This window comes from Budorcas taxicolor, chromosome X, assembly GCF_023091745.1.
Source record: "Budorcas taxicolor isolate Tak-1 chromosome X, Takin1.1, whole genome shotgun sequence".
In the NCBI taxonomy this organism is placed as follows: domain Eukaryota; kingdom Metazoa; phylum Chordata; class Mammalia; order Artiodactyla; family Bovidae; genus Budorcas; species Budorcas taxicolor.
The window spans coordinates 126,422,721-126,436,950 of record NC_068935.1 but is presented as its reverse complement, the minus strand read 5'-3'; the positions used below and the strand labels follow the sequence as shown (position 1 = coordinate 126,436,950).

At 37.7% G+C, this 14,230-nt stretch overlaps 1 protein-coding gene across 1 annotated transcript in view; it reads right to left on the bottom strand.

The window, feature by feature from the left end:
- SCML2 (Scm polycomb group protein like 2) overlaps window positions 1–14,230 on the bottom strand; it is an 86,308-nt gene that overhangs the window by 23,565 nt on the left and 48,513 nt on the right. Inside the window, exons 7-8 of the mRNA XM_052663368.1 lie at window positions 5,977–6,194; window positions 4,098–4,224 (exon numbers count right to left, since the gene is read on the bottom strand). Coding sequence (XP_052519328.1) covers window positions 4,098–4,224; window positions 5,977–6,194 — 345 coding nt within the window. The remainder of the gene's footprint in view (window positions 1–4,097; window positions 4,225–5,976; window positions 6,195–14,230) is intronic.

Below are 14,230 nucleotides of genomic sequence, written 5' to 3'. Positions count from 1 at the left end.
CCTAGAAAGAAATAATCCAAAAGCTTCTTCAATTTTCTACATATCTGTCCAAACTAATTATAGAAACAATAGAAGTTTTAGTAGCATCACAAAACAATTCTTTGCACATTCCCATATTAGATAAAAATGGCTTAGAGACAAGAATACTTTCACTTTTTTACTGCAGTCACAGTGCAAGAATTTTCTTTCAAAACTGGTCATCTTAGCACATTCCTTTCGGACTGAATTTATTTTAAATCAACAATACTGCATTTATTCATTATGTAGTATTTTCTAAAGTAACCACATAATTTAAGATATGTGTCACACCAAGTGGGCTTTATCCCAGGGATGCAAGGATTCTTCAATATCTGCAAATCAATCAATGTAATTCACCACATTAACAAATTGAAAAATAAAAGCCATATGATTATCTCAATAGATGCAGAGAAGGCCTTTGGCAAAATTCAACATCCATTTATGATAAAAACTCTCCAGAAAGCAGGAATAGAAGGAACATACCTCAACATAATAAAAGCTATATATGATAAACCCACAGCAAACATTATCCTCAATGGTGAAAAATTGAAAGCATTTCCCCTAAAGTCAGGAACAAAACAAGGGTGCCCACTTTCACCACTACTATTCAACATAGTTCTGGAAGTTTTGGCCACAGCAATCAGAGCAGAAAAAGAAAGAAAAGGAATCCAGATTGGAAAAGAAGAAGTAAAACTCTCACTGTTTGCAGATGACATGATCCTCTACATAGAAAACCCTAAAGACTCCACCAGAAAGTTACTAGAGCTAATCAATGAATATAGTAAAGTTGCAGGATATAAAATCAATACACAGAAATCCCTTGCATTCCTATACACTAATAATGAGAAAGCAGAAAAAGAAATTAAGGAAACAATTCCATTTACCATTGCAATGAAAAGAATAAAATACTTAGGAATAAATCTACCTAAAGAAACTAAAGACCTATATATAGAAAATTATAAAACACTGATGAAAGAAATCAAAGAGGACACTAATAGATGGAGAAATATACCATGTTCATGGATCAGAAGACTCAATAGTGTGAAAATGAGTATACTAGCCAAAGCAATCTACAGATTCAATGCAATCCCTATCAAGCTACCAGCGGTATTTTTCACAGAGCTAGAACAAATAATTTCACAGTTTGTATGGAAATACAAAAAACCTCAAATAGCCAAAGCAATCTTGAGAAACAATGGAACTGGAGGAATCAACCTGCCTGACTTCAGGCTATACTACAAAGCCACAGTCATCAAGACAGTATGGTACTGGCACAAAGACAGAAATATAGATCAATGGAACAAAATACAAAGCCCAGAGATAAATCCACACACCTATGGACACCTTATCTTTGACAAAGGAGGCAAGAATATACAATGGAGTAAAGACAATCTCTTTAACAAGTGGTGCTGGGAAAACTGGTCAACCACTTGTAAAAGAATGAAACTAGATCACTTTCTAACACCATACACAAAAATTAACTCAAAATGGATTAAAGATCTAAACGTAAGACCAGAAACTATAAAAATCCTAGCAGAGAACATAGGCAAAACACTCTCCGACATAAATCACAGCAAGATCCTCTATGACCCACCTCCCAGAATACTGGAAATAAAAGCAAAAATAAACAAATGGGACCTAATTAAAATTAAAAGCTTCTGCACAACAAAGGAAACTATAAGCAAGGTGAAAAGACAGCCTTCTGAATGGGAGAAAATAATAGCAAATGAAGCAACTGACAAACAACTAACCTCAAAAATATACAAGCAACTCCTGCAGCTCAATTCCAGAAAAATAAATGACCCAATCAAACAATGAGCCAAAGAACTAAATAGACATTTCTCCAAAGAAGACATAGGGATGGCTAACAAACACATGAAAAGATGCTCAACATCACTCATTATCAGAGAAATGCAAATCAAAACCACAATGAGGTACCATCTCACACCAGTCCAAATGGCTGCAATCCAAAAGTCTACAAGCAATAAATGCTGGAGAGGGTGTGGAGAAAAGGGAACCCTCTTACACTGTTGGTGGGAATGCAAACTAGTACAGCCACTATGGAGAACAGTGTGGAGATTCCTTAAAAAATTGCAAATAGAACTGCCTTATGACCCAGCAATCCCACTGCTGGGCATACACACCGAGGAAACCAGAATTGAAAGAGACACATGTACCCCAATGTTCATTGCAGCACTGTTTATAATAGCCAGGACATGGAAACAACCTAGATGTCCATCAGCAGACGAATGGATAAGAAAGCTGTGGTACATATACACAATGGAGTATTACTCAGCCATTAAAAAGAATACATTTGAATCAGTTCTAATGAGGTGGGTGAAACTGGAGCCGATTATACAGAGTGAAGTAAGCCAGAAAGAAAAACACCAATACAGTATACTAACACATATATATGGAATTTAGAAAGATAGTAATGATAACCCTGTATGTGAGACAGCAAAAGAGACACAGATGTTTAGAATGGACTTTTGGACTCTGTGGGAGAGGGAGAGGGTGGGATGATTTGGGAGAATGGCATTGAAACATGTATACTATCATGTAAGAAACGAATCGCCAGTCTATGTTCGATACAGGATACAGGATGCTTGGGGCTGGTGCACGGGGAGGATCCAGAGAGATGATATGGGGTGGGAGGTGGGAGCAGGGTTCAGGATTGGGAACTCATGTACACCCGTGGCTGATTCATGTCAATGTATGGCAAAACCAATACAGTATTGTAAAGCAAAATAAAGTAAAAATAAAAAAAAACTTTTAATAAAAAATAATAATTAAAAAAAAGATATGTGTCACAGTAAGTCCTAATGACCTGGAGAAAATTTTTCATTAATTTTAACAAAATAAAAATGTTCTTTCTATACATGCTGAGGTTCACAAAAGAAAATTTTAAGAATAAATGCTTTCCTTAGTATAATAAAAGCATTTACAATTTAGAAGTAAATACCCTATAATCACAGTCAAGTTTCCTTAATTTTTCTTCACTGAGAATCAAATTCTAATCAACATACAATGTATATGATTATTACCAAAAAGAAAATATACTGTCCCCCTAAATCAAAAGGCATGTTATTTTTCTCCACTGCTTTATTGCAAAATTTTCACCTATACAAAGTCTGTATTTAGTACAATAAAAACCCATTAATCTCACTTTCACCATGTTGAAATATATGATAATTCTCAACTTTCTGGCAACAGCCAGAGAAGGATCAACCCTGTCATAGAAACATCACCTACTAAAAACAACCTGAGGTACTGATGGCCTTGACAAAGTTCTACTGAGCACAAATGAGCTAAACAAGGATTTCAATGTTTATACTCATTTAGTCAGTCTCACCAGCTAATGGACTAAAAACCAGAAATAATAAAGTGACAAAATGGGAAATGTAACAATAATTATTTTTAAAGTGATACCTATTTCAAGAAATTAAACTATAATTTCTTTTTAGCAAGAAAAGAAAAATTGAGGGGAAAAAGTCTAGGGAAGAGAAGAATGTAAGAGAAAGATAATTAAGAATCTAGGAGAGGAAGCAATAAAACTTGCTATAAAAAAAAACAGGAAAGGAATAAGGAAATCTGCAGAAGATGACAAGTCAAAGGGATTAATTAGTTTGGGTGCCTGTCATTTCACACTCCTTACACAGCAAACAACAATTTAAAGTCATCATGTCCTTTGACGGGCAAGGATCTGTGAAAATTTTAAAAGGCATTTAAAAAAGATTTGAGGTAGCTTTAAAAATATATACAAGACAAAAAGACAAATTGTGAAACGAGATAATGGGAAAACAAGAATAGATTTGACAATAACGCAAATGTTATAAATTTTACCAAGAGGGATAAAATATCTTAAGGATGCTGAATTTTCAAGTGACTCATGTATTTAAACAGACTGTTTTTCCTTAACATCAAAATAAACAACTAGAATTTCAAAATATTTTAATATGAAAAATTCTCAAAGAAATGCTTATTATCATCTTTTCTCCCTCTTACTTTCAGGATTTCAAAGACACTGAATATAATACAACAAAAGTACTAATTTTATACTCTTAAAAATCCTAATTTACCTGTAGACATCACTATTTTAGATGACCCAGGGACAGCATCCTTATCATATGAAATGTTACCACGTTCTCTGGCCAGTGCATTTAGAGAAGTTGAAGATGTGGAGCAAATGACAGGAATACATTTTCCCTGTTAAAAAAGAAAAAATTCCTAGATAAGGAGGTCAGAAAATCATTGGCATCACTGGTCCACAAATGATCAGTGGTCAGAAGTCCTTTGGGATGGAAATTTCTCTGTTACAAATTGTAGTACTTTTCAAACTGTGCTAAGAGAAGACCATAAGCTAGTCAAGTAGGAGAGGAAGAGACCAAGAGACTAGGATTCCCAATGCTATCCTTGCTCCACCTAGTCATACCTTAGCCAAAATAATTATGTAAAACTTGTGGTTTGTTTGTTGCTTTTTTGTTTTTTAGCTTCCCAGGTGGCTCAGTGGTAAAGAATCTGCCTGCTAATGCAAGCAATGCAGGGTTCCTGGGTTGGGAAGATCTCCTGGAGGAGGAAATAACAACCCACTCCAGTATTCTTGCCTGGAGAATGCCATGGACAGAGGAGCCTGGTGGGCTACAGTTCATAGGGTCTCAAAGAGTCAAGACACAACTGAGCATCCATGCATGTAAGTTTTATACACTCTGGAAATCTAATCCAGCAATTCATCAAATGAGGTTGGGGAACCTCAACAAGGCAGAGGACAGTTTGTCCTCAGAAAGCAGTCACTCATCCGGGTTTTTACTGTATCTAGCCTGCATTTCTCCATATTACAAATGATAATTTTGACAAAATTAAAAGTGGCTTGCTAAAGTCCATACAGAATTATGCCCACTGTATGTAAGAACAAATGTCTTCTGGGTATTGTTAAAAATCACTAGCGGTTTATATTATATCAGCTCTTGACGTTTACTAGGAGCTAACTTCAAACAAGACTCTCCAGTATCAGAAAAGAGGACCTTGGGCCTAGAAAAGGTAATAACAGAGATATTTAAAAGGCAGGGACAAAGGAGAAAAGGCAGAACACTCAGTGCTGTTGGATTTTTCTTTGTTTAAATTAGTGACTGTTATCTGGGTTCATAGTATAGCAGTAAATTATGTTATTTTTAAAGTGTTGTTGTTTAGTCACCTAACTGTGTCTGACTCTTTTTTGACCCCATGGACTGTAGCCTGCCAGGTTCCTCATCTATGGGAATTCCCAGGCAAGAATACTTGCCTTCTCCCAGGATCTTCTCCAAGGATCTTCTAAACTGAGGGATTGAACCTGCATCTCCTGCACTGGCAGGCGAATTCTTCACTGCCGAGCCACCAGGGAAGCCCTTTTAAAGTATGCTGAGTTTTAAATAAACTTCCCCAAAGATAAATACACCCATGCAGTATTTTCAGTGTGGCTTTGAAGAGGTCAAACACTATTCAGTCTTAAGTTTATCTAAGATTCTACACCTTTATACTTAAGAGTACATTTCTTACAGACAAGATGTATTTGGATCCTATATATAACAGTTTACATCTGCTAGTCCCAAAATCCCAATCCCTTTCTCTCCCCCTTCCCCCTTGTAAAAAGCCTTATACACTCTTGGTACATTCCTCAAGGGTGTCATAATACTCTTGTTGTTGTTCAGTTGCTAAGTTGTGTCCAAATCTTTCGAGCCCACCAGGCTCCTCTGACCATGGGATTTCCCAAGCAAAAATACTTGAGTGGGTTGCCATTTCCTTATCAATGGGACCTTCCCAACCCAGGGATCAAATCCACGTCTCCTTTATTGGCAAGTGAATTCTTTACCACTGAGCCATCTGGGAAGCCCATATAACACTCTTAGTAAATCCTAAACTGTATCTTTAATAATAAGGCACTACAGAGACCCATAATAGAAATTAGTAGGAGATACAACTAACCTTTCTTCCTGAGTGTGGGCCTTTTTTCTTTGTTGTGGTATTCTTAACAGAACTTCCCTTCTTGGGGACTGAAGGATATCCAGGTGGTTTAGGCTGACCTGATTTCTTAATCTGATGTGTTGGTAATATTATAGCACTGTTCTGTGGAGACTGCATTGAGCGCTGAGCTGCCTTGGAAGGAGGCGGCTGTGTTTTTGTGGTATTCTTTGTAACAAGAACTGAGAGAAAAAACACACAACACAAAAATATGATTAAAGTAAATGACATAATTAAAGTATTTTCTTCTTGATTCAAAAGACATTTAACTCAATCTTTAAAAATATTCCAAAGGTTACTCACTAAAAACCACCTGAAATAAAGGTACCGTTTAAAATCAAGTTACAGATACTTAAGATTTTAGATTATCAGGAAATAGTCTAATTCTCTAGAAAAAATAAAGATGCTCTTATAAGAACCAGTAACTTCAAACTTACCTGGCACACTGAAAAACTCTATCAATTTACCTTTTGTCTGTTTCTCATATTTCTAGACCTTGGCAGATAAAAGTTTTTCCTTCAGAAAATACTATCCAATGATGCCATATATAGGAATAATTCTGCCCATCAATATAGAAAAACATAAAGCAGCTACAATGGCTCCTGTTTCATCTTCTAAAGGTCAAAGGAATCCCCCTACTTGATTTTTAATGGCTAAAATACATTATATCCCTATATGTATATTTAACAGTAAAGTTTTATAAGCTACAATATAGACTCTACATTAACATTGTCACAGAAGGACCATCATATCCAAATGATTTGAATTTGTTACTTGCAGCCCAATCAAGACAGCTTTAATATTTCAAATGAAGGTTACTTGCCAGGTTACTCTTACATATATTCAAAGTTAAGTAAAAAGATATTTTTAGTATTAATCCCTTAATTTCATTAGTACAAAAAAATGACTTTTACACAGTAAATAGTACTGATGTCAGAAAGTCTTTACAGGAAGAGCTGAGCTACCAGGGAAGCCCCCTGACCCTGTATACATCTATGAAAAAAAAAAATCAACTACTTTTATTAGGTCTCTGGTAGCTCAGCTGGTAAAGAATCCGCTTGCAATGCAGGAGACCCCAGTTCGATTCCTGGATCAGGAAGATCCCCTGGAGAAGGGATAGGCTACCCACTCCAGTGTTCTTGGGCTTCCCTGGTGACTCAGATGGTAAAGAATCTGCCTGCAATGTGGGAAACCTGGGTTCAATCCCTGGGTTGGGAAGATCCCCTGGAGGAGGGCATGGCAACCCACTCCAGTATTTTTGCCTGGAGAATCTCCATGGACAGAGGAGCCTGACGGGCTACAGTCCATGGGTTGCAGAGTCAAATAAGACTGAGTGATCAAGCACTGCAATTTTATTTTGAGAGCTTTGTTTTACAACTTAAGGCTTCCCTGGTGGCTCAGTGGTAAAGAATCCACATTCAATGCAGGAGACGTGAGTTTTATCCCTGAGTCAGGAAGATACCCTAGAGAAGAAATGGCAACCCGCTCCAGTATCTTTGCCTAGGAAATCCCATGGACAGGGGAGCCTGGCAGGCTACAGTTCATGGGGTCACAAGAGTCTAAGACAACGTAGCAACCAAACAACAACATTTTACAATCTGAAACGAATTTACCACTTTGCTTCTCCCATCCTCAAAGACTAGGTGTAAACTGACCTTCTATGGAGAATACCACATCTTCCCTGCAGCCTTTTTATCTACCTAGTCACCAAGTCAAGAGGGTGGAACACCTCAGCTGCCAGGGCAAATGGAGGACCACTTAACTGCCGCCTTCTCTTTTCCCTTCCCCTTATTCATAGTAATTCACCTACTTACACCAGCCTCTTTTTAACTCTTTATCATCATCTAATTTATACTCCATGCTCATTTCCACTTTTTTCAAATAATTCTAGCAACATAATTCACATTAGCTCTACTTACAGTCTCCCTGATATCATCTTCAGGAACTGATCATACTTCTGATGCTTCATCATCCTGACCTAATCATTAGACAATTTGTGAAGCTCTTCTACCTCTAAGATAATCAACTGTGCTCCCCTTGTCTACATCCAGCTTCCTTATCTGTCATTTTTGCTTCATACCAACTGATCATGCTTTTCATTCTCATTATAAGACTTAGTCACAAGCCCTCTTCATTTTCATCCAATCTATTAGCTATCTTCTGGCTTTACTGTACTCCCTATTAACCTGCAACCACCTGTCCACCTCCACCAAATCCCCATAACTAGTATCCCTTACGTTATCACCCCCTGATGTTTGATCATGTCCAACATGTCAGCTCCAACCTCTGAGTCACACTCTCATTTGTTTTCTCTGGTCCTGAGCTACAGAACAAAGGTCAGCAATCTTTCTGTAAGGGACCAGACAGTAAATATTTTAGGCTTTAAATGTCACATGTGGTCTCTGTCACACAATCTTCTTTGTCTCTTCAGTTTTTTTAATCCTTTATGAATATAAAAAGTATTCACAGCTCACAGGCTACATGTGGCACTCAAATTATAGTCTGCCAACTCCTGTTACAGAACATTAGGATATGGCTGATCACTGTAACATCTATGCTAACCTCAACTAAGGTGTCACTGCTTGAACTCATTGATTTCCAAGTATGTTTCCATGGCAGAACATTCCCCCCCTTTTAAGTTCCTCTCTCCCTCTCACCTTATTCCTTTCAGCAAATGACCCTACCTTCTACTTTAAGAGAAGATTAAAGGCTATCTTGTAGGAGTGATCATAACCATCCCATTTCTTCATCTTCAGTTCAGTTCAGTCGCTCAGTTGTGTCCAACTCTTTGCGATCCCATGGACTGCAGCACGCCAGGCTTCCCTGTCCATCACCAACTCCCAGAGCTTGCTCAAACTCATGGCCATCAAGTCGGTGATGCTATCCAACCATCTCATCCTCTGTTGTCCTCTTCTCCTCCCACCTTCAATCTTTCCCAGCATCAGGGTCTTTTCAAATGAGTCAGTTCTTCGCATCAGGGGGCCGAAGTATTGGAGTTTCAGCTTCAGCATCAGTCCTTTCAATGAATATTCAGGACTGATTTCCTTTAGGATGGACCAGTTGGATCTCCTTGTAGTCCAAGGGACTCTCAAGAGTCTTCTTCTCCAACACCACAGTTCAAAAGCATCAATTCTTCAGTGCTCAGCTTTCTTTATGATCCAACTCTCACATCCATACGCGACTACTGAAAAAAACCACATCTTTGACTAGACGGACCTTTGTCAGCAAAGTAATGTCTCTGCTTTTTAATGTGATGTCTAGGTTGGTCATAGCTTTTCTTCCACTTTTACTTTCTCCATCTTAAAAGACTCTTATTTTCATTCATTCTCATCTTTTCCTCTTGTATCAAATGAAGTTTTCTCTTTACTCTCCTAACCAAATCCCCTTTCACTTAAGTCCATAACTATCTTCTTTGGTTTCTCTGGCATTTTACAGTTTCAATTATCTTCTCTCTTCACAGTATTTAATCACTTGATCCCCAAACTCTTGCTCTTTCTTACAACCCATATATATATATATCCCTTATTTTGAAGTTTCCTTCCCTAGTTTCTGGTACTTTCTAGGCCATGCATAAACCTTCCTTCCACTCACTACCATGATACAAAGAAGAATCACTTATTCTTGATATTTAAATTTCCTTATTATTCTGTGTTTCCTTAGCCTCCTATAATAAGCTATTCTTCCTCCAACCACTTTAAGGTCAGTAATGACCTCTTCCTAGTAACTAAATCCAAATAAATCCTTATTCTCTTGATGAATCTCTTCAACTTCACAGTTCTGGTCCCTACCTTTTAATATATGGCATAAAGAAAAGGAAATACAATTGGGGTCTGGACCTGAGGTTAAATTCCTGCACTAGATTAGTTTAAGACAGAACCTAGCAGTACAGGAGGTCCTCAAAAAATATTTACCAAATAAATGAAAAATCCTTTCAACCTGCAAGCCAATGTTTCACCTTCAAAACAAGTATATTTTATATAAAGTATTACATAGTAACAAAACATTACTTTGTGGAACATGGCAAATGTAATGAATGTAATATTTGATATAAAAAATGTTGACATTTGATATTAATAAATCATGGGACACAAATATTTGAGCTGTAGCTTCAAATAGTCTCCCAAAATATAATATTCTATTTTATAATAAGAACTTTTTGACGCATGGTATAAACATATGTATGAGCAAAGAAAATGCTCATATTATAAAAAATTTTATGTATGAAAAAACTTTTCATTTTAGAAAGCAAGCTTTTCAAAGGCAAAGACTCAGTTTGGTTCACAGCCATATTCTCAGCGCCTAGAACAAAATACTTTTTAAACTACTTTAACTAAAGAGGAATGAATAATCATTCAATACACTGAACAGCAAAATTAAACTATATACACTATACATGTATTTTCATCTCTCCTCCAAAGAGCAATCATATAACATATAAACACCATGCTAAAACTCTATTCAGTATTAAACTATTTTAAAGGAAAATACATCTGTTTAAGACATAAGGTTAAAATTATATATATAGCACTACAACCATGTGTTCATAGTGGTAACAGTAAAAACATCTTTGAAAACAGTATATAAAATATATATAGAAGAATATGCTAATCATCTTCAGTAAAACTTTTATATGAATACTTAACACAAAATTTACCTGGTTCCTCAGCTTTTCTTCAGGTAAGAGAGACAATGTTTGGGTAAGATAATGAAGTTACTCAATTATGAAAATGCAAAAGAAATGAACAAATATGGGAAACAATCAAAAGGCAGGAATTAAAGTCAAGAGGAGGCCTCGAACAGGGGGAACCAAAGAAAGAAAGGAGCTAGATGCCAACATTAATTTGCTACCCATTATATGCTAAGCACTTCAATATCTGTTATCACATGTAATCCTCCCAAATGTCCTATGAGGTAGGTATTGTTCCCCACTTTACACACGAGGAAACTCAGGTTCTGTGATGTTAGGTAACTTTGCCAATATCACCCATTTGGCTAAGAGGCTTCTAACTTCTAATTGCACTTTTTCTAATATGCCACCTTGCTTTCTGTCCTCTAACAAAAAAAGGTATTAAATTCACTCTCCTGAGTCAAAATGCATGTGTTTTTTTAAAAAAAGAAGGTCCAAAAGACAACCTTGTGAACTCCTATGTGAGATTTCACTAGTAGTTGCAAGGTGCACTCTGACAGAGGGAGTCTTGGTTTGTTTGTTTTTTTTAATAAGATATGGAGGCATACTTATAGGGAGAAAATATTAACAAGTACAGACAAAAACATGCTGATAAAACTCTTCATGACTGGGGATTTAACCTTATTTAATTATTTACTGCCAAATTAACGTACTCATTAAATGTACATTTCTGTTGACAAATGAAGATGCTTTATTATTGAAAGATACTGTTTGTACTCTTATAACTATGAAAAGAGAGTAGCACTTCAGAAAAGGAACTATAGTTAGAAATGAACAGCAACCCCCTATTTTAAGTGACTGCTGGTTTGGTTTACATATGGCTGACTTGAGAGGAACTAACATGGGATTCAGTTCAGTTCAGTTCAGTTCAGTTGCTCCGTCGTGTCCAACTCTGCGACCCCATGAATTGTAGCACGTGCATCACGAACTCCCGGAGTTTACCCAAACCCATGGCCATTGAGTCAGTGATACCGTCCAGCCATCTCATGCTCTGCTGTCCCTTTCTCCTCCTGCCCCCAATCCCTCCCAGCATCAGAGTCTTTTCCAATGAGTCAACTCTTTACATGAGGTGGCCAAAGTACTGGAGTTTCAGATTCAACATCAGTCCTTCCAATGAACACTCAGGACTGATCTTTAGGATGGACTGGTTGGATCTCCTTGCAGTCCAAGGGACTCTCAGGAGTCTTCTCCAACACCACACTTCAAAAGCATCAATTCTTCGGTGCTCAGCTTTCTTTATGATCCAACTCTCACATCCATACATGACTACTGGAAAAACCATAGCCTTGACGAGATGGACCTGTGTTGGCAAAGTAATATCTCTGCTTTTAAATATGCTATATAGGTTGGTCATAACTTTTCTTCCAAGGAGTAAGTGTCTTTGAATTTCATGGCTGCAAACACCATCTGCAGTAATTTTGGAGCCCAAAAAAATAAAGTCAGCCACTGTTGCCCCATCTATTTCCCAAGAAGTGATGGGACCAGATGCCATGTCTTAGTTTTCTGAATGTTGAGCTTTAAGCCAAATTTTTCACTCTCCTTCACTTTCATCAAGAGGCTTTTTAGTTCCTCTTCACTTTCTGCCGTAAGGGTGGTGTCATCTGCATATCTGAGGTTATTGATATTTCTCCCGACAATCTTGATTCCAGCTTGTGCTTCTTCCAGTTCAGCGTTTCTCATGATGTACTCTGCATAGAAGTTAAATAAGCAAGGTGACAATATACAGCCTTGATGCACTCCTTTTCCAATTTGGAACCAGTCTGTTGTTCCATGTCCGGTTCTAACTGTTGCTTCCTGACTTGCATACAGGTTTCTCAAGAGGCAGGTTAGGTGGTCTGGTATTCCCATCTCTTCCAGGATTTTCCACAGTTTATTGTGATCCACTCAAAGGCTTTGGCATAGTCAATAAAGCAGAAATAGATGTTTTTCTGGAACTCTCTTGCCTTTTCCATGATCCAGCGGATGTTGGCAATTTGATCTCTGGTTCCTCTGCCTTTTCTAAAACCAGCCTCAACACTGGAATTTCACGGTTCACGTATTGCTGAAGCCTGGCTTGGAGAATTTTGAGCATTACTTTACTCGCATGTGAGATGAGTGCAATTGTGCAGTAGTTTGAGCATTCTTTGGCATTGCCTTTCTTTGGGATTGGAATGAAAAGTGACCTTTTCCAGTCCTGTGGCCACTGCTGAGTTTTCCAAATTTGCTGGCATATTGAGTGCTGCACGTTCACACCATCATCTTTCAGGATTTGAAAGAGCACAACTGGAATTCCATCACCTCCACTAGCTTTGTTCATAGTGATGCCTCCTAAGGCCCACTTGACTTCACATTCCAGGATGTCTGGCTCCAGGTGAGTGATCACACCATCATGAGTATCTGGGTCGTGAAGATATTTTCTGTACAGTTCTTCTGTGTATTCTTGCCACCTCTTCTTAATATCTTCTGCTTCTGTTAGATCCCTACCATTTCTGTCCTTTATCGAGCCCATCTTTGCATGAAATGTTCCCTTGGTATCTCTGATTTTCTTGAAGAGATCTCTAGTCTTTCCCATTCTGTTGTTTCCTTCTCTTTCTTTGCATTGATCGCTGAGGAAGGCTTTCTTCTCTCCTTGCTATTCTTTGGAACTCTGCATTCAATGGGAATATCATTCCTTTTCTCCTTTGCTGTTCACTTCTCTTCTTTCCACAGCTATTTGTAAGGCCTCCTCAGACAGTCATTTTGCTTTTTTGCATCTCTGTTCCATGGGGATGGTCTTAATCCCTGTCTCCTGTACAATGTCATGAACCTCTGTCCACAGATCTTCAAGCACTCTATCAGACCTAGTCCCTTAAATCTATTTCTCACTTCCACTGTATAATCATAAGGGATTTGATTTAGGTCATACCTGAATGGTCTAGTGGTTTTCCCTACTTTCTTCAATTTAAGTCTGAATTTGGCAATAAGGAGTTCATGATCTGAGTCACAGTCAACTCCTGGTATTGTTTTTGCTGACAGTATAGAGCTTCTCCACCTTTGGCTGCAAAGATATAATCAATCTGATTTCAGATTGACCATCTGGTGATGTCCATGTGTAGAGTCTTCTCTTGTGTTGTTGGAAGAGGGTGTTTGCTATGACCAGTGCGTTCTCTTGGCAAAACTCTGCTAGCCTTTGCCCAGCTTCATTTTGTACTCCAAGGCCAAATTTGCCTGTTACCCCAGGTGTTTCTTGACTTCCTACTTTTGCATTCCAGTCCCCTATAATGAAAAGGACATCTTTTTTGGGTGTTAGTTCTAAAAGGTCTTATAGCTCTTCATAGAACCGTTCAACTTCAGCTTCTTCAGTGTTACTGGTTGGGGCATAGACTTGGATTACTGTGATATTGAATGGTTTGCCTTGGAAACGAACAGAGATCATTCTGTCGTTTTTGAGATTGCATCCAAGTACTGCATTTCGAACTCTTTTGTTGACCATGATGGCTACTCCATTTCTTCTAAGGGATTTCTGCCCACAGTAGTAGATATAATGGTCATCTGAGTTAAATTCACCCATTC